At 39.7% G+C, this 20043-nt stretch overlaps 1 protein-coding gene across 1 annotated transcript; it reads left to right on the plus strand.

Moving 5' to 3' along the window:
* The first annotated feature begins 7122 nt into the window (after positions 1-7122).
* On the plus strand, positions 7123-19526 carry slc25a46 (solute carrier family 25 member 46). The gene is made up of 8 exons (XM_076988353.1): positions 7123-7592; positions 10879-10921; positions 11007-11064; positions 11616-11693; positions 11912-12012; positions 17616-17672; positions 17999-18056; positions 18473-19526. Exons 1-8 carry the CDS (start codon positions 7346-7348, stop codon positions 19043-19045), a joined length of 1215 nt encoding a protein of 404 aa, XP_076844468.1. The 5' UTR covers positions 7123-7345; the 3' UTR covers positions 19046-19526.
* The last annotated feature ends 517 nt before the right edge of the window (positions 19527-20043 follow it).

The raw sequence follows: 20043 nt of genomic DNA on the forward strand, positions 1-20043 counted from the left end.
TAAAATAGAGAATATTAGACAAAATATAAAACCTTTTATTAGCAATACAACTGGTATGTCATCTGGTTTGGTTGATATCGATTTAAATCGCATACTGGGAGAAAAACTTGATGCTTTTCATCCACTCCCACAATCAGAATTAGAGAAAATAATTTCTTCCTTAAATTGTGCTACCTGCACACTAGACTCGGTTCCCTCAAAGTTATTAAAAGAGGTATTACCAGCAGTAACTGAACCTCTTCTAACTATAGTTAACTCATCCATTACAATAGGTCACATGCCCAAATCATGTAAATTAGCAGTTATTAAACCTCTGATCAAGAAACCAAATCTTGATCCTACTGTACTATCTAATTATAGACCCATTTCAAACACATCATTTATATCTAAGATCATAGAAAAAGCTGTTGCCCAGCAATTATGCCTATATCTGCATAGGCATCACATATTTGAAAAGTTCCAATCTGGTTTTAGGCCCCATCACAGTACTGAAACAGCATTAGTTAAAGTAACAAATGACCTCCTCCTTGCTTCAGATCAAGGCTATGTATCGCTGTTAGTGCTTCTTGATCTTAGTGCAGCTTTCGACACAATTGATCATAGGATCTTGCTAGAAAGGTTAGAACGCTGGGTTGGAGTCTCTGGCACAGCCCTTTCATGGTTTCATTCTTACTTAACAAATCGCTATCAGTTTGTAGAGCTCAATAATATTCCATCCAAACGTACAAAAGTTAAATATGGGGTCCCGCAAGGCTCCATTCTAGGACCACTATTATTTACATTATATATGCTACCATTGGGCACAGTTATAAACAAACATAGTGTCAATTTTCACTGCTATGCAGATGACACTCAACTTTACATCAAACCTGATGACAAACTCAGTTTAAGAAAAATTGAGGCCTGTGTAAGAGATATTAAATGCTGGATGTCTCTAAACTTCCTCCAACTTAATGAGGACAACAGAACAGAAGTTCTCCTTCTGGGCCCTAAGGCCTCAAAACAGAAAATTCCAGATCTAATGCTTAATCTCGCAGGCTACCCCATTACACCTGGCACAGTAGCCAAAAACCTAGGCGTCATACTCGACTCTGACCTATCATTTGATAAATACATAGATAATACTACTAGGATAGCTTTTCTACATCTCCGTAACATTGCTAAATTAAGAAATGCATTATCACAGGATGATGCGGAAAAATTGGTGCACGCCTTTGTTAGCTCTATATTAGACTACTGCAATGCACTACTGTCAGGATGTTCAAATAGGAATCTAAATAAACTTCAAATAGTTCAAAATGCCGCAGCCAGGGTTCTGACCAGAACTAGAAAATTTCAGCATATCAGTCCAGTCCTATCAGCCCTGCATTGGCTCCCAGTTAAATTCCGTATTGACTTTAAAATTCTTTTATTAACTTATAAAGCATTGCACGGGCTTGCTCCTGAGTACCTTCAGGAACTTATTTCCTATTACGAACCCCCACGCCCACTAAGATCACAGGGTGCTGGTCTTTTATTAGTTCCAAAAATTAATAAGGTAACAGCAGGGGGAAGAGCCTTTTCTTGTAAGGCCCCCCAGCTTTGGAATAATCTTCCTAAATGCGTCCGAGACTCCGACACAGTCACAATCTTTAAGTCTAGATTGAAAACCCACTTATTTAGTTTAGCGTTTGATAATTAATATCCCCCCTTAGATTAAGGTACAGATCCAGGGGTTCACAGGCGAAGGGTTTTATTGTAGACTGGGGCGCTGGTGCTGTCGTCCTGTCACTGCTCGTGGTCACTCAAGTTTGTTGACAGTGCAGTGGACGGATGCCATTGTCTCAGAATGCCCCCAAGCCTATGTTACCTTCTGGTTCTGCCTTTTTAGCTAGGCTGTAATAATTTAACTTAATGCCGGAGTTGCTGCCACACTCCGGAAATGTTTATAATTTCACCTGTCTTGTATATGTCCTCATACAGAGCTAATTTTCCCTGTTTCATTTCTCCACATGGCTGCCCGCCTGCTTGAGGAATAATGAGTTGAGGAGACCAGCGATCCATCCTGGGCCAGCCACCTCCTGCCTAACCGGATGCATACATCATGATGGACATTATTACATATTTTTCCTTTTCTTTCTCTTCTTTCTGTCTAAATTGTTGTTGTTGTCATGGTGACCGGTGTCGGCCAGAGGAGGATGGGTTCCCCCCTGAGTCTTGGTTCCTCTCAAGGTTTCTTCCTCATGCAAAAAAAAAAAACTAGGGAGTTTTTCCTTGCCACTGTCGCCTTTGGCTTGCTCACTGGGGGCTAGGACTCAGCACTTGTAAAGCTGCTTTGGAGGCAGAGCAGGAATGTGGAGGTTAGAGTTGGTATGTTGAATGTGGGCTCTATGACAGGTAAAGGGAGAGAGCTAGCTGATGCGATGGAGAGGAGGAAGATAGATATACTGTGTGTACAGGAGACCAAGTGGAAGGGGAGCAAGGCCAGGAGCATTGGTGGTGGCTTCAGACTATTTTATCATGGTGTAGACAGGAAGAGGAATGGAGTAGGGGTAATCCTGAAGGATAAGCTTAGTAAGAGTGTAGTGGAGGTAAAGAGAGTAAGTGACAGGGTGATCTGTGTAAAGTTAGAGATTGATGGGGTGATGATGAATGTCATCAGTGCTTATGTGCTTCAGGTAGGTTGTGATATGGAGGAGAAAAAAGAATTCTGGAGAGAGTTAGATGAAGTTGTTTTGCAGGTTCCTAAAGAAGAGAGAGTGGTTATTGGAGCAGATTTAAATGGACATGTTGGTGGAGGTAACAGTGGTGATGAGAAGGTGTTGGGCAGATATGGTGTTAAAGAAAGGAATACGGAAGGACAAATGGTGGTAGATTTTGCTAAAAGGATAAAGATGGCTGTAGTTAACACTTACTTTAAGAAAAAGGAAGAGCACAGGGTAACGTATAAGAGTGGGGGAAGATGCACACAGGTCGACTATATCCTCTGTAGGAGACGAAACCTGAAAGAGGTTAGTGATTGCAAGGTGTTACCAGGGGAGAGTGTAGCTAAACAACATAGGATGGTGATATGTGGGATGGTTTTGGAGGTGAAGAAGAGGAAGAGAGTGAGAGTGGAACCTAAGATCAGGTGGTGGAAGTTAAAGGATGAGGACTGTGGTGTAAAATTCAGGGATGAGGTGAGGCAGGTACTGGGTAATGGTGGTGGAGTTCTGGATACCTGAGATGAGACTTCAAATGCAGTGAGGGATGTGGCTAGGAAGGTACTTGGTGTGACCTCAGGACAGAGGAAGATAGACAAGGAGTCGTGGTGGTGGAATGAGGAAGTTCAGGAAAGTTTGAGAGGAAAGCGGTTGGCTAAAAAGAATTGGGATTTTCAGCGAGATGAAGAAAGTAGACAGAGGAACAAGGAGATGTGTAAGGCAAAGAGAGCAGTGGCAGAAGCTAAAGAGAAGGCATATAGCAAGCTGTATGAGAAGTTGGACACTAAGGAAGGGGAAAAGGATCTGTACAGATTGGCCAGACAGAGAAACCGTGATGGGCAGGATGTGCAGCAGGTTAGGATGATAAAGGATGAAGATGGAAATGTGTTGTCTGGTGAGGAGAGTGTCTTGGGAAGATGGAAGGAGTATTTTGAGGAACTGATGAATCAAGAGAATGAAAGGGAAAGAAGGTTAGAAGAGGTAGAGGTTGTGAATCAGGAAGTGCCCCAGATGATCAAGGAGGAAGTAAGAGCTGCAATTCGGAGAATGAAGTGTGGTAAGGCAGTTGGACCGGATGATATTCCAGTGGAGGCGTGGAAATGTTTGGGAGAGACAGCAGTGGAGTTTTTGACTGGGTTATTTAACAGAATCTTGGAAGGTCAGAAGATGCCTGAGGAGTAGAGACGAAGCATAATGGTGCCGATGTTCAAGAATAAGGGCGACGTTCAGAGCTGTAGTAATTACAGGGGGGAATAAAGTTGATCAGTCACAGCCTGAAAATCTGGGAAAGAGTAGTGGAAGCTAGGCTTAGAGGAAAGTTAGAGATCTGTGAGCAGCAGTATGGTTTCATGCCAGCTAAGTGCACCACAGATGCTATGTTTGCTTTGAGAGTGTTAATGGAGAAGTATAGGGAAGGACAGAAGGAGTTACATTGTGTTTGTTGTGTGTTTGTTGACTTAGAGAAACCTTATGATAGAGTATCAAGACAGGAGCTGTGGTATTGTATGAGGAAGTCAGGAGTAGCAGAAAAGTATGTGAGGGTAGTGCAGGATATGTATGAGAACAGTGTGACAGCAGTGAGATATGCGGTAGGAATGACAGATAGGTTTAAAGTGGGGGTAGGACTACATCAGGGATCAGCCCTGAGTCCCTTCCTGTTCACAATTGTCATGGACAGACTGACGGACGAGGTTAGGCAGGAGTCCCCTTGGACTATGATGTTTGCTGATGACATTGTGATCTGTAGTGAGAGTAGGGAGCAGGTGGAGGTGAGCTTGGAAAGATGGAGATATGCTTTGGAGAGCAGGGCAATGAAAGTGAGCAGGAGTACATGTGTGTGAATGAGAGGGCAGGCGGTGGACAGGTCCAGTTACAAGGAGTTGATTTGGTGAAGGTTGACGAGTTTACCTACTTAGGGTCGAGGGTACAGAGTAATGGAGGAAGTGAAAGAGAGGTAAAGAAGAGAGTGCAGGCAGGGTGGTGTGGATGGCATAAAGTGTCAAAATGGCCAAAATTAGCCATCAAGAAAAACGACGAATTGTCAAAGAATTAAAAAACAAACTGCGATCGCAACAGAATGTGTTCACAACCACAAACGAAACAGCAGTAAAAGCTACCTTTGTTGTGGCTAAAGAAATCGCTGCGCTTCAGTCTTTTTCAGAGGGAGCATTTTTGAAGCACAATCACTATTTTCACAGTAATTTGATATTTCAAGTTTTGAACAAAGTAAATGTGATATATTTGATCAATTTTTCTTTATTCACTTGGATAGTTTGATCGTTGATTGATGGAGTAATGTGGGTTTCATAACCTAACAAATTTAAAGGATATGTTATAATAACAGCATCAAGCAAACATTTTTTTACATTTATGCAAATATATCTGTAATATTTGTAACTTGAATAAGTAATAAATTCAGAGGTATTTAACATTAAGGAGTAGGTACATTTATAAGTTACATATGGCCCTCCGTAGGTAACGATTATGCTGATGTGGCCCGCGGTGAAAATGAGTTTGACACCCCTGATGTAGCATGTTTTGGAGATAAAGTTAGAGAAGCAAGATTGAGATGGTTTGGACATGTACAGAGGAGGGAGGAGAGGTATATTGGTAGGAGGGTCTTGAGGATGGAACTTCCAGGCAAGAGGAGGAGAGGTAGACCTAAGAGGAGGTTTATGGATGCAGTGGTAGAGAATATGAGAGTGACTGGTGTGTCAGAGGAGGACACTCAGGACAGGGCCAGATGGAGGAGTTTGATCCGCTGTGGTGACCCCTAAACGGGAATTGCCAAAAGAAGAAGAAGAAGAAGAAAACTTTAAGCTAACTAAGTTTTATTGTGTAGGTAGGTGATGTAGTATTAGTTATGCCTGTGTATGAATACGCACACAGTTGAAATCACAGCTGATCAGGTGAGCAGAAGAAGAAGGTGAGCAGGTTTTACAACAACCATTTCACAGCATTGATTAAAAGCACTGCATAGTTCAAAATTCAGTAAAGTAAATGACTGGGGTTTGAGTAGGGATATTGAGAATGAGAGAGACCAATACTCCAGCAGATAGAGCCACATGGGCCCTCCAGGGCCGTCTCAGCGATGTGGTACCATGAGCCATGACTGGATTTTAGAATACATTAATATGGCAGTAGAATAAGAAGGAACCTGATGAGAGGGATGTCCTGTAGTGTACAGCAGGTCTTAGGGAAACCCCACTTGGCTGTGTCCTCAATGCATGTTACATTGTATGTCCTGTGATGCATTGAATAATGTAAACATTGTTGGCAGAACATGGCCAGAACAATATTTTAATATTTTCAATGACTTTGCAGCTATTTTAAAGTACATGAATGTTTATACCAGTTTTCTACGGGACACATATGGTGGTTCATCACTGCCGTGACATACTTGGAAAAATCTTTTAGTTAAATTCTTCATCTTCACGTGGTCGAATATGCATTATGTTATATATATATATATATATATATATATATGAATTAGTATTATGATAGATACATAAAACTTACAATATCCACATCCCTATAATAGAGAATGTAGATAGACCGACTGGTAAGCACGATCCAGGCGGTCATTTGGCAGTTTGTTGCTACATAGCCTAAATCCAAAGCATGAGAGTGTATAATCACGGATATTGTCAAGCCGATGCCAGGTGCGACCAGGTGAAGCTAAGCAGTGAGATCTAGGGGTCGACAGCGCAGCTCCTTCTGCTACATTTCTATCTCTTCAAGTTATTAAATAACCTGCAGCGATGACGGTTTGTAATAATAGGACGTTTAGAGGACTTTAGAGAAAAGCTGTTTCTTGACAATATAAGCTATTTTTTGCTCTAGAAGTCGAACATCAAGAAAAACTACAAACCACCTTAAACCTCAATGATGTTCAGTATCGGTCCAGCTAGGCTGCAGGCTTGTAACGATTGCCTAACGCGTGCGTTACCTTTTAACACAAGATATTTACAGTGATGACGTACGAACTAGATAACTAGCCAGAAACAAATGAGAGAGCAACGTGATAGTAGTAAGTTGCAACATTTCGCGTTATCTAGCAGCTTACATTGCCCGAAACCTAATCTGCTTGCTGTTGTTTTTAAACTTGCAGAAATATTTACAAACATAACGCGGCAAAAATACCTTTTCATTGTATAGCCGCTGCTGAAGATAAAAATACTACTTTATAGTAGGCCCTGTACCAAATCAGTGAATGCTTCCACTGTGTGTGCAAGCAACAAGCCGGGTTAAAATATACAGTGCATGTACTTGTGCAGTATATAATACATAAATAGTTGACAATACTAAACATTCTTGTTTAGCTTAAGTCACGTTAATATAAATGTGTGTGTGTGTTGCACGTATATATCGTAAATTATTTCCAATACAAAAATGTAATTTGTGGACCACATATCCCAGAGAGCCACAAAACAATCGGAAGCGATTAAGAAAGGTCAAAGTTTACAATAGAGTTAGCTGGCTAGCTAGAGCCAGCCATTCATGCTGCGTCGTTATGCTACAAAACAACTAGCTAGCTTGCTTGGCAATATTTATGTTTTATTACAACATGTTTACTTTTCAATAACCTATGTACAGGCCACACAACTCTTGAAAAGAAAAATATAGGAATTACGTCCGGAGTAGTGTCACCTCTCTTTTACAATATGAATTCTCGACGACCAGATAGCTTTGACGGCTTAGGTTATAGAGGTAGGGAGGATCCGTCTTTTGCAGGTGGCTACTCGGGAAGGTCATGTAATAATTCGTCGAATATTGATCTTCAGCACTGGGTCACCACACCTCCAGATATACCTGGCAGCAGAAATCTGCATTATGGTGACAGCACGCCCCAGTTTGAAACTACCCCGGCCCCATATGGAGACAACTTTCAGTCGGATGCCCCACAATCCGGTAGGTTTGATCGAAAAGCACTTGTAATCGCTGATAACATGAAGGTGTAGCCAACTGCGAAAGTCTATTTCATGTCCTAACTAGCTACAGTATGCACCACTATGATGTACACCTGTGTCGTACCATGAGCAAAACTAGGCCTCTGTGCTTGACATAGCTGACATAGGTCCTTCACAAAGTGTGAAAAAGTGAAGCACTTTGCTCGCATAGTAGATGAATAACTTCTGTTCAAAGTGCAATTTTCTCTCCAAAATTGCAGTTGAAATTGTTATATATTTTCTTTCTCACCAGCATTATCTTAAAATAGTGAATTAGAACCACAAATACAAAGACAGACCACAGAAATTACCATGGTGATAAACATCATTTAATCACCACCACATCTGTGATATTGCAAGTATTGCTTACTCAACTTTATTACATGTACATCATTTTTCATGCAAAAACCTGGGCAAAGTTGTTAGTAGATTGATAAAGTAAGAGGAAGTTGAGAGCAAGTGCCTATTTGTAAAAATAATTTATTTTAGATGTTATTTTAGAAATCTGGTATTTACCAAGCTTCAACCAAAAAGTGTTATATAAACAGTGATGGATTAGTTACCTTGAAAATGTAATCCGATTACTCCTTCTAAAAGTAACTTAGTTACGTTACTGATTACTTGATTTTAAAAGTAACTACGTTAGATTACAAGTTACTTTAGTATTTACATTCAGCATCAAAATAAATTTTTCCAATACTCACTTTATTGGAAGTGAATTTTTAACAGTAACAATGTATTGAAGCAGGTTCTGTAAACGAGGCAGAAACTGCTTAATCCAAAAATCCCAAGGAGGGAAACTTTATTGATAACGCAATTGAATAGCACTGTTCGCTCTCTCACATCTTCCCCACTAGCCTGCTGCACCCCTGTCGCGAGCAGGCTCAGCACTTTTCAAACTTGGAACACAATGCAACTAGGGCTGCCACAAACAAATAATTTTTATAGTCGACTAATCGGATATGTTAAATGAATATAAAACATACAGCTTATTGCACTAGAATGCAGCTGCTATTATATAACCATCATTAGATATCAGCTATAAGCTAACTAAAAATAAACACAATTTATATCATAGTTCATTAAACCTTTAATGAAATATGCACAGGGTACCCGCGGGTCCTTAAAAAGTCTTGAAATGTCTTAAATTTAGTTTTACATATTCAAGGTCTAAAAATGTCTTAAAATGTCTGGAATTTTAGAAGGGGAGGCATTAAATAAGTGTGTTGCTCAGAATTTCTGTTTTATTTTACCGATGTATATCCCACAATAATTATCATTTCCGCAACGTCCGTATACTCCGCATGGTAGATGGCAGTAGTACGTCCCCTAACAGGTGGAAACAGCAGACGATGCTTTAGCTGCCTAACAAGCTGCTTTTCTTATTTGAGGGCTGCGGCGGGAACAACAATACAAGGCTCCGATGCAGACATGTGTAAATGTCCATTCAGTGAAGTGGCTGGAGGATGAAAAATATTGTGGCTGACTGAAACCTTCCAGTGATTCGTATTAGGCGCGTTGTGAACTTGCCGAAAAACATTCAAACTTGGTACAATGGGCTGCAAAGCGCTGGATTCTCATATGAAATCTGAAAACCCCAACGATATGATAGCACTCAGCAACTTACGGTCGCCACCTCCTCCAGTTTCAAATCTCACTCCAAGCGATCTTGAAAAGTTGGCAACCCTGGTATTATTTTTTTCTTGTGAGAGGTATTAAAAAGGTCTTAAAAGTAATTGAATTTGAGATTTAAAAATGTGCAGATACCCTGTATGCAGCTTGTTGCAACAAACAATTATTAAAATAAGGATAAGGCACTGGCTTAAACAACACAAAAATAAAACAAATAAATCTTTCTTTCATTTGTCTCTGGCATCAAACTTGGCTACATTTAAATCAAATTAGGTAGGTACCTGAAACTAAGGAATTATTCACAAAAATTAAGTTTTGGTCTCACTGACATTACAGAAAACACATGAATGCGTGTTGAGTAGGGTTGCCACCTAGGTCTGACAAAAAACAAGGACACTGTCATACGCGAACGTAAATTGTTGACGGGGGGGGCGAACATGAAATGTTACCGCGGCGGGTGTAAAACGGACACAGCGAGAAAAAAAGACGGATTTTAAGTGTGCAGAAACTAAATAGTCATTTGAACTAACCTAGTGAAAACCGGAACATTAAATGATTTTTTTTTTTTTTTTTGCCGGGACCGAATATTAAAAAGAAGGAAAAACGGGACAGCGACGTGAAAGTCCCGGGAAAACCGGGACAGATGTCAACCCTATTGTTGAGGCTTATGAAACGAATCGCCATCGCTAATGTTAACTTTTACAGCCATCAAGACGAGTAAGTTCTAACTTAATGCTCTGTTTACGTTAGTTTTAGCAGCTAACTAGCAATTTAGATTACTGAGATGACAGTCCCTCTTCATCATTGTCACAATCAGCCACAACATGCTTCAGGAGTTTGTGCATCGCGGTTGTGCTGCCGTGGAAGGCAAGTTCTGCCTTACAGATATTGCATTGCGTTTCTCTTTAATATTCTTAAAGTGATCCCACACTTTTGAGTTCCGTAGCCGGGTAACCTTACCAGAGCCTGTCTATATAACGTCCTGGAATGTCGTCCCCTGCCTACCCCGGTTTCCACTACTGCGCACTAGTGCGCATGTGTGTCAGTGGAAACTGCTGCAGCAGTTTGGAGAGAAAAAAGAAAAAAAAGGGATGCATCGACTATTAAATTAGTCGCCGACTATTTTAATAGTTGACATAATTGTGACTAGTCGACTAATTATGGCAGCCCTAAATGCAGCATTAAAATTCTTCAGGTAAATGTTCCTTTCCCTGTTTTTGAGGGGTGTTTCTTTACACTACCACATATCGTTACGGGAGGACACTGCAAAAAATGACTTGTGAAACGTGCTCGCGCTCTTAGGGTCGTGCACAGCATGCAGAGACGAGCGCTACGGTCAGACGCAAAAGTAGAACTGACCAAGAAGAAAGCAAAAATATATATTTTTACTAGGGAAAATAAAAATAGTAACGCACAGTTACTTGGATAAATAACTTTAATCTGATTACTGGACTGGAAATAGTAGCGCGTTATATTACTCATTACCGAAAAAAGTGGTAAGATTAGAGTAACGCGTTACTAAGTAACACGTTACTGACATCACTGTATATAAACAATACATTTTATACACTTATAGATTTAACAGCTATACGTGACTCATTCTTTTTAACTTTCAGATCAGTTGAACAGATTTGCTGGCTTTGGAATAGGTCTTGCAAGGTAATTTATGCTTAATGCTCACTGGTTAAAGTTATATAAAGACTGAATAGCCACTGGACAGTTGTATCAGTTTTCCTTTTTTCAGTCTTTTTACAGAAAATGTCCTTGCCCACCCATGTATTGTATTTCGGCGGCAGTGCCAGGTAAGCCTGTGTAAGAAAGAACACTGACATATGACATAATAGTCTCTAGTGAATCATTTTTCAATAACAAATCATGTATAGAAGTGTAATGTGTTAACAATAGTGGATAGAGTTATTTCCCTGGACAACACATCAGAAGTTAAGGCTTTTCTAAGAACATCCATCCATCTATCCATTTTCAACCACTTATCTGGTACGGGTCCATGGGTCAATAGCCTAATTAAGTTAATTTAATTTATTTAATGTTAGTAATGTGCCAAAAGCAGCTTAAAAATGCTGGGAAAAGCACTTTTAAAAACTGAAATTTTCCATTATCTGTTAACATTTTATAATGTTGCACATTTTGCATTTTGATATGGAGTGTGTGTGTGTGTGTGTGTGTGTGTGTGTGTGTGTGTGTGTGTGTGTGTGTGTGTGTGTGTGTGTGTGTGTGTGTGTGTGTGTGTGTTCTAAAGAACAAGAAGTACATTCTTGGTCTTACCCTCTTGTATTATCTAAGGTTGATCATTGTAGCCTTGCTTTTTTGTTGTTGTTGTTGCTTCTTACTTCAGGTGAATTACCATGCCAGATTCTACCACATCTCACCACTGACTGCTCTAGGAGTGATGTACAACATCACCAAATCACAGGTACTTTGATGTGTCAAAAACTGATGCCACTATAAGTGAATTCCATGCCATAACCAATTGCCCCAGGCAATTTACCTATTGTTTGTGGTTTACCAGGTACATAAATGGTGAAAGATGCTGATTAACTGATTATAAAGAGATGTTTTAAGAGTAGCACAGAAATGGAAGAAGACCGGAATGATAACTTGTGACATAACTAAATATTATTTTTCTGTCAGGGTCCAAAAGCCCTCTGGAAAGGGATGGGCAGCACTTTTGTGGTCCAGGGAGTGACTCTTGGGACTGAGGGCATAATCAGTGAATGTACCCCACTGCCACGGTAAGAATAATATGTATAGTGATCAAAACATCAATTTATTTTAACTGCATCATTACAAAACTTTATAGGGTATATTGCTAAAGCTGAGTCATCCAGAAATGTAGAACTTTCTAATAACATTGTTTTTAAATTCTATATACAGTGCCTTGTGAAAGTAATCACCCCCTTGCTACCTCACAACCTGGAAAAAGAATGAATTGTTTGAGGGTTCAAAATTCATTTACAGAACATCCTTACAACTTAGAACATTTGATTTTCTTTGTATTGTGAAACACAACAAATAGGACAAAATAACAGAAAAAATCTGTGTGCATAACTATTTAACCCCCTAAAATCAGTTCTTTGTAGGGCCATCTTTTGTGGCAATTGCAGCTAAAAGTTGCTCTAGATAAGTCTCTATGAGACTGGACTTTATTTCACGAAGTTGCTCTAGATAAGTCTCTATGAGACTGGACTTTATTTCACGAAGTTGCTCTAGATAAGTCTCTATGAGACTGGACTTTATTTCACTAAGTTGCTCTAGATAAGTCTCTATGAGACTGGACTTTAATTCACGAAGTTGCTCTAGATAAGTCTCTATGAGACTGGACTTTATTTCACGAAGTTGCTCTAGATAAGTCTCTATGAGACTGGACTTTATTTCACGAAGTTGCTCTAGATAAGTCTCTATGAGACTGGACTTTATTTCACGAAGTTGCTCTAGATAAGTCTCTATGAGACTGGACTTTATTTCACTAAGTTGCTCTAGATAAGTCTCTATGAGACTGGACTTTATTTCACTAAGTTGCTCTAGATAAGTCTCTATGAGACTGGACTTTATTTCACTAAGTTGCTCTAGATAAGTCTCTATGAGACTGGACTTTAATTCACTAAGTTGCTCTAGATAAGTCTCTATGAGACTGGACTTTAATTCACTAAGTTGCTCTAGATAAGTCTCTATGAGACTGGACTTTAATTCACGAAGTTGCTCTAGATAAGTCTCTATGAGACTGGACTTTATTTCACGAAGTTGCTCTAGATAAGTCTCTATGAGACTGGACTTTATTTCACTAAGCATGCAACTTCTGAAGGTATTTGGTTGTACCAGAACGTTTTTGGTGCTTCATAGCAAAGGGCACATAAGGTTTTTTTTTATATAGAGTATTTTTGTGCAGATGCATCACATACAATACATTTTTTAAATAGAGGTTGTAATGTAACAAAATAGGTAAAAAGTAAGAGGGCTCAATACTTTCACAAGGCACTGTACCACATACTTTTAGGGCTCCCGTCTCAAATCATGATCAGAGAAAATTTCTTGGGATTTTAAGGTTATAAATAAAATTCTTCATTGACTTTGTTGTCACTGGTGAAGAAAAAGAAGCATACAAGTGGACTAACTACAACAAAAGTAGCCAATGAAACATTAATGATAATTAACTTAACAGGCTTAAATAAGACAAAACGTAACAACAATCTCCAGGTGGTGTGGCTACTAACAGACAGCTTTTATCACCTGAGGGAGGTAAGTAAGTAAAGGGGGGACCTATCATCTACTGGTCTGCAATGGACAACACAAAAACAATATAAACATTAAGCAGGAAACAGTGAAATAAGTAAATAAAGAATGTTCGTCATAGTTGAGGACAACCAGAACTTTCAGCAGTGACAGTTAACATGAGATCAACATAAACGCGAGTTCATGTACACTCCTGAATGGCAGCAGCTTTTGGCAGGAGAAATGTATTGTGATGAGGAAGATTAGAGGTTAGACCGTTAGACCGCTTCAAAAAAGCCTTATTAGTTAAAATTGACACCACATGTAGTATATCTCATAATTTAAACACTTGATTATAAAACACATGGCAATACTGCTTTAGCACTGTACTTTGGGAACTGAACATACACTTAATAATAATAGATTTGGAAAGTTCATAATAAATATAAGGCTATGGATAATTTATAAAGTCAATTATCTGGTCTGGTAGATTTTTTGTAGGGATACCTTCTTAAATCCTGTGAGGTTAGTTGGCCTGGAGAGAATTCTTTATTCCAACTGGAAAATTAGATAAGAATGATTTCTGACTGTTATAATTTGTAATTTAAATAGCTAAATAGCTAATTAAATAAATGGCTAATTTGTGATTGAAAACTGTAATCTCTGGAATCTGTCTACAGTTAAAGGAGCTGTAGCCTGTCCACATGCAACTCTGTTGTTTAAACTCAGACAGCAAGCAGATGCATGATCGGTGGGTATGGTGTGTCTGAAAGGGACAGCGTCTTGTATATATTTTGTTGAAAACTTTCTATAAATATCGCAATAATACTGTCAGAGACTTGTTCTATCCAACTTCAGCCCCCCAGCTTATACACAATACACAATATAACTCCAAGTCAACCACACTTCTGTGAAACCAACCTGTTCAGTTAGGAAGCAACACTGATTGTGAATCAATTTCACCTGCTGTTGTGCAAATGGAATAGACAACAGGTAGAAATGAGAGGCAATTAGCAAGACCCCCCCTATAAAGGAGTGGTTCTGCAGGTTGGGACCACAGACCTCTTCTCAGTACCTATGCTTTCTGGCTGATGTTTTGGTCACTTTTGAATGTTGGTGGTCCTTTCACACTCATGGTAGCATGAGACGAACTCTACAACCCACACAAGTAGCTCAGGTAGTGCAGCTCATCCAGGATGGCACATCAATACGAGCTGTGGCACGAAGGTTTGCTGTGTCTGTCAGCGTAGTGTCCAGAGGCTGGAGGTGCTACCAGGAGACAGGCCAGTACACCAGGAGACGTGGAGGAGGCCGTAGGAGGGCAACAACCCAGCAGCAGGACCGCTACCCCCGCCTTTGTGCAAGAAGGAACAGGAGGAGCACTGCCAGAGCCCTGCAAAATGACCTCCAGCAGGCCACAAATGTGCATGTGTCTGCACAAATGGTTACAAACCGACTCCATGAGGATGGTATGAGGGCCCGACGTCCACAGATGGGGGTTGTGCTCACAGCCCAACACTGTGCAGGACGCTTGGCATTTGCCAGATAACACCAGGATTGGCAAATTCGACACTGACACACAAATTCTTCACAGATGAAAGTTCCCACTGAGCACGTGACAGACGTGACAGAGTCTGGAGACGCCGTGGAGAGCGATCTGCTGCCTGCAACATCCTTCAGCATGACCGGTTTGGCAGTGGGTCAGTAATGGTGTGGGGTGGCATTTCTTTGGAGGGCCGCACAGCTCTCCATGTGCTCACCAGAGGTAGCCTGACTGCCATTAGGTACCGAGATGAGATCCTCAGACCCCTTGTGAGACCATATGCTGGTGCGGTTGGCCCTGGGTTCCTCCTAATGCAGGACAATGCTAGACCTCATGTGGCTGGAGTGTGTCAGCAGTTCATGCAAGATGAAGGCATTGAAGCTATGGACTGGCCTGCCCGTTCCCCAGACCTGAATCCGATTGAGCACATCTGGGACATCATGTCTCGCTCCATCCACCAACGTCGCGTTGCACCACAGACTGTCCAGGAGTTGGCGGATGCTTTAGTCCAGGTCTGGGAAGAGATCCCTCAGGAGACCATCCGCCACCTCATCAGGAGCATGCCCAGGCGTTGTAGGGAGGTCATACAGGCACGTGGAGGCCACACACAATACTGAGCCTCATTTTGACTTGTTTTAAGGACATTACATCAAAGTTGGATCAACCTGTAGTGTGTTTTTCCACTTTAATTTTGTGTGTGGCTCCAAATCCAGGCCTCTATTGGTTAATAAATTTGATTTCCATTGATGATTTTTGTGTGATTTTGTTGTCAGCACATTCAACTTTGTACAGAACAAAGTATTCAATGAGAATATTTCATTCATTCAGATCTAGGATGTGTTATTTGAGTGTTCCCTTTATTTTTTTGAGCAGTGTATATATGCCTGTGATTTCTATGTATAATTATTATTCATCTGTGATTGATGATGATCATGAAGAAAGTGTTTGAATTTAAATAGTGTTTTAATTATCAGGGGACCAGGTAGCCCAATTTTTTTTTAAGTGGCAGCAAATGTCATGACCGATAGATATTAGGCCTGTGTTGAAAAAATCGATTTTCCGATTCAGAATCGATTCGCATATGATGATCTGATAATCGATTCGTACGTCCAAAGATCGATTTTTTTAGTGAACTTTTACACCCGCCTCGTCACTGAATTCACGCAGGCGTCCTCGGTCTAACTAACTGTAAAACAACATGGCGTCGGACAGTGCCGGTAACGACGATAGTCAAATCGGCAATCTAAAAACAGAAGGACAGTTTATCCAGTGTCAGTGACTATTTACAGTTAGTCCATGTCACTGACAGTTTACCCAGTGTTTTTACAGTTTAAAAAAGTTAAAAATGCTCTTGTAACGTTGGGCGCAAGGCGATGGATGAGACAGAATCCTTTGCACTTTCCAAATCGTTACGTTTATTACATTTACCGAAGCGCAGACAGCGCACATAAAACGCGTTTACATAGAACATGTGTGACTCAAACAACGAGCACAGGACGCTCCGCGAACGCACATTAAGTAGACAAACCACACAAACCCCACGTGATGTCGAGACGAGCCACAGGTGAGGATTATCACAAGACCCCCCCCGCACCCACGGAGATACACAGACGCAGACGAGTAGACGCAGACAACGTTAACACACGCCCAACAGGGAGGGGTCGGGGACCGTAACGTGAGAGTTCTGTTCTTATATTCGCACTTTAAAGAAAAATACACGTTTACATTTTATACTTTCAGTTTATTAAGTGTGAGCACTTTTAAAATAAAAATGCATTTGGTAGCAACAGCTTTTGGGTGACTTCTTAATTATTTCAATCATAATAATAATGCACTGGTTAGTGTCCCAGTAGGAGTCCACTGTTGCAGATATAGACACCTCAAAGATGTCCTCTGTTTATTGTCCTGGATTACCTTTCTTGAAGGTAGATTTATGATTACCCTTTTCACCAGTCTTCCAGCCATCAGTAACTACCAACTACCAGTAACTATTTGCTGATTAATATTGATATAATACTAGTTTTAACATGTTGCTTCTGTACATAGTCAGGAAACAGTTCAAATAAATACATTTTTAATAACACTAAACCCCGAATTGGATCGAATCGATTAAATCGAAATAAATCGATTATTAATGTTCAGAATTGGAATTGGATCGATTCTTGGAATTTGAATCGATACCCAGCCCTAATAGATATCCTGAGAAACACAACTACATGTTGGAGAAAAATAGCTAAGGTTAGTTAGAAATAGCTAATATTTGAGATATCAAAAATTTGTTGATTAATAACTTTAAAGTTCATTACAAAACGTTTTTATTCATCTAAAAACATTAAATAACATGGGAAAATATGTTGCTTTTCTATGGTGTCTGGGACTGGGTGGGGTTACTGATTATCTTATTATCAGTTATGTGACTATGGAAGCCTGTAATTTAATGTACTTTGGATTATTTCAACTGTGGGTACAGATATTGCAGACACGCACAGGGTTTGAAATGTGAATGAACAGAAATCTGAATTTAATTATTTAACAATGCGCTCCTCCTACAAAGACATTATAATATTTTATGATTTTTCTCAGGGAGCTGTCACACAAATGGAATCCAAAGCACATTTTGGGCCACCTAATACTGAAAAGGTAAGTTATTATAAATAGTTTAAGTGTTAGGCTAATAGTTTAGAAAATGGCTTTTGGCCATATCACACTGTAGTTTTTTGGTAATAGCAATGTGTACCATTTTTCACCCATCCTTGGATTCAAATTTTGTAATTTTATTGCTTTAGAAAAGCTTTTTATGCTTGTAAAATTCTAAGGTACACTTGAAACACTTGGTCACAGTTGTTTATGATTTACTGTTGAAAGGGAAATTCTAGCACTTGCCCTTTTAATAATCTTCAATCCCCTTATCTCACTGTGTTTAATGTTTTGAGCAAGTTTTTTTCTTTCTTTCTTTCTCTCTCCAGTTTAACATATGTGGTTGCAATGCCATTTTACTCAGCAAGCCTCATTGAAACCGTACAGGTCAGTCTCCGATATATATATTTTTTCTTCTTTTCTAGATACACTTGACACATAAAATGACAGTAAACTATGTACATAAAATCATTTGCACACACACACCAAACATTTACTATTGTAAATTATTTATTATAATATGATTCAATAAAGAATTAGGCTGCCATTTTTAAATCAGGAGGTGAAATGAAATTCATAATTATATGTTTAACAACACTTGCCTATTTTTGCAAATACAGAAGTGTTAGTTCTCTGACAAAATTCAGTAAAAAAGATCACTGCCATTAGATTTTTATAATTGTTTCTTTTTCACACAAACTCAAATATATATGAATGTGTTCAACAACATTTCCTACTTTTTGAAAATGCTTCCAGAAGCAATCTGAACTTCTCTTCCATGTTTTTGTGCATGGCATCCCCAGACTGAGATCATTCGTGACAACCCTGGGATCTTGGACTGCGTGAAGGAGGGTGTGGGGCGTGTGATGGGTCTTGGTGTGCCCCACAGTAAGCGCTTGCTTCCGCTGTGGGGGTTGCTCTTCCCTACCGTGCTTCACGGTGTACTGCATTACATTGTCACCTCCAGCATGCAGAAGCTGGTGTTGTACATACTGCGTCATGACACGCGCAAACATGCAGGCTCCAACTCCAACACTATCCAGAACATGCTTGATGCCTACTTCCCAGAGCTGATTGCTAGCTTTGCAGCTAGCCTGTGTGCTGATGTGCTTCTGTTTCCTCTGGAGACGGTGTTGCACAGGCTGCACGTCCAAGGGACCCGCACCATCATTGATAACACTGACCTTGGCTTTGAGGTGTTGCCAATTAACACCCAGTATGAAGGTATGAGGGACTGTATAAATGTGATACAACGGGAGGAGGGCACGTTGGGCTTCTACAAGGGCTTTGGCACAATTGTGATTCAGTACTCGCTTCATGCAGCAGTGCTGCAGATTACCAAGATGATCTACTCAATGCTGTTGCAAAATGCCTGAATGGATCCATTTTTTGGAAGCTATATGATTGATGATATATCATTGCTTTTTGTGTCATTTGCTTGGTTGTCAACTTTTTATTATTTTTTTTATTGTATGTTGTCCAAATTTGTTAGTTCCCCCTCTACTCTGGGACAGTGTCCAACAATGCAGCACTTGCTGATAAATATCATAAGTTGAACAAGACTTCACCAGGTTATCGGGAAATGTATTGTACAATAATGATAAGAAATTGCAAAATGTCTTTGTAATATTTGTTTCAATGTGTAACTTGTTGAAAATGTTACCATCCACTGGATTCATTACACATTACATTTTGAAAATGACCATCAATACAGTAATCATTATAGCAGCTATTAATGCACAGTCATTACACATTTGGATGGCAGCATTTCTTTTTTGAAGCACATGTATATGCTGCTCTGTATTGACAAATTGTAATATTCAGTACGGTGATGGCAAATAAATGTATTAAACATTATTTCAGTGCATGGAAAATGAATTCAAAAGGAGCTATTGTGATTATGGTTACAAAATAACTCAATTTAATAATCACAATTTGGCCTCTGCTGTTTCTAGCCACGTAGCCCTAATTTCCAATTTAGAATTAGTATTGGATGTTTTTGGTAGTAGGTGTTTTGTATGTAGTGTATACATGAGAGCAACATAAGTAGAAATAGCTAATTATACTGTATGAAATTAGCAATGTTATATATTTATGGGCATCATGTCCACATTCTAGTACAAAACTACCAAAAGTGGCAATATCTGATGAAAAGGAATCAATTATTTCTACTGTACATTAATAACAGGAGTGTGATGCACAGTGAGACGTGACTTGGGGGAAAAATGTGCTTTTTGAATCGGGCTAGATTTACTACAGTTTGGATGTAGTTGTACACAGTTGGGTGTGACTACAAGGTAGCCTGTAATATGTAAACTCAATATAAGAAATACAAATATTGCTTTGTGCAGCTTCCACTGTTTAATACAGATTT

This window comes from Brachyhypopomus gauderio, unplaced genomic scaffold (assembly GCF_052324685.1).
Source record: "Brachyhypopomus gauderio isolate BG-103 unplaced genomic scaffold, BGAUD_0.2 sc61, whole genome shotgun sequence".
NCBI lineage: Eukaryota > Metazoa > Chordata > Actinopteri > Gymnotiformes > Hypopomidae > Brachyhypopomus > Brachyhypopomus gauderio.

Bases quoted from the DNA above. Each gene is read 5' to 3' on its own strand.
- slc25a46 (XM_076988353.1), top strand. From the start codon at position 7,346: ATGAATTCTCGACGACCAGATAGCTTTGACGGCTTAGGTTATAGAGGT. The intron at 11,065-11,615 runs GTAAGCCTGTGT...TTCTTACTTCAG, and splicing joins TATTTCGGCGGCAGTGCCAG to GTGAATTACCATGCCAGATT. The intron at 17,673-17,998 runs GTAAGTTATTAT...TTCTCTCTCCAG, and splicing joins GGCCACCTAATACTGAAAAG to TTTAACATATGTGGTTGCAA.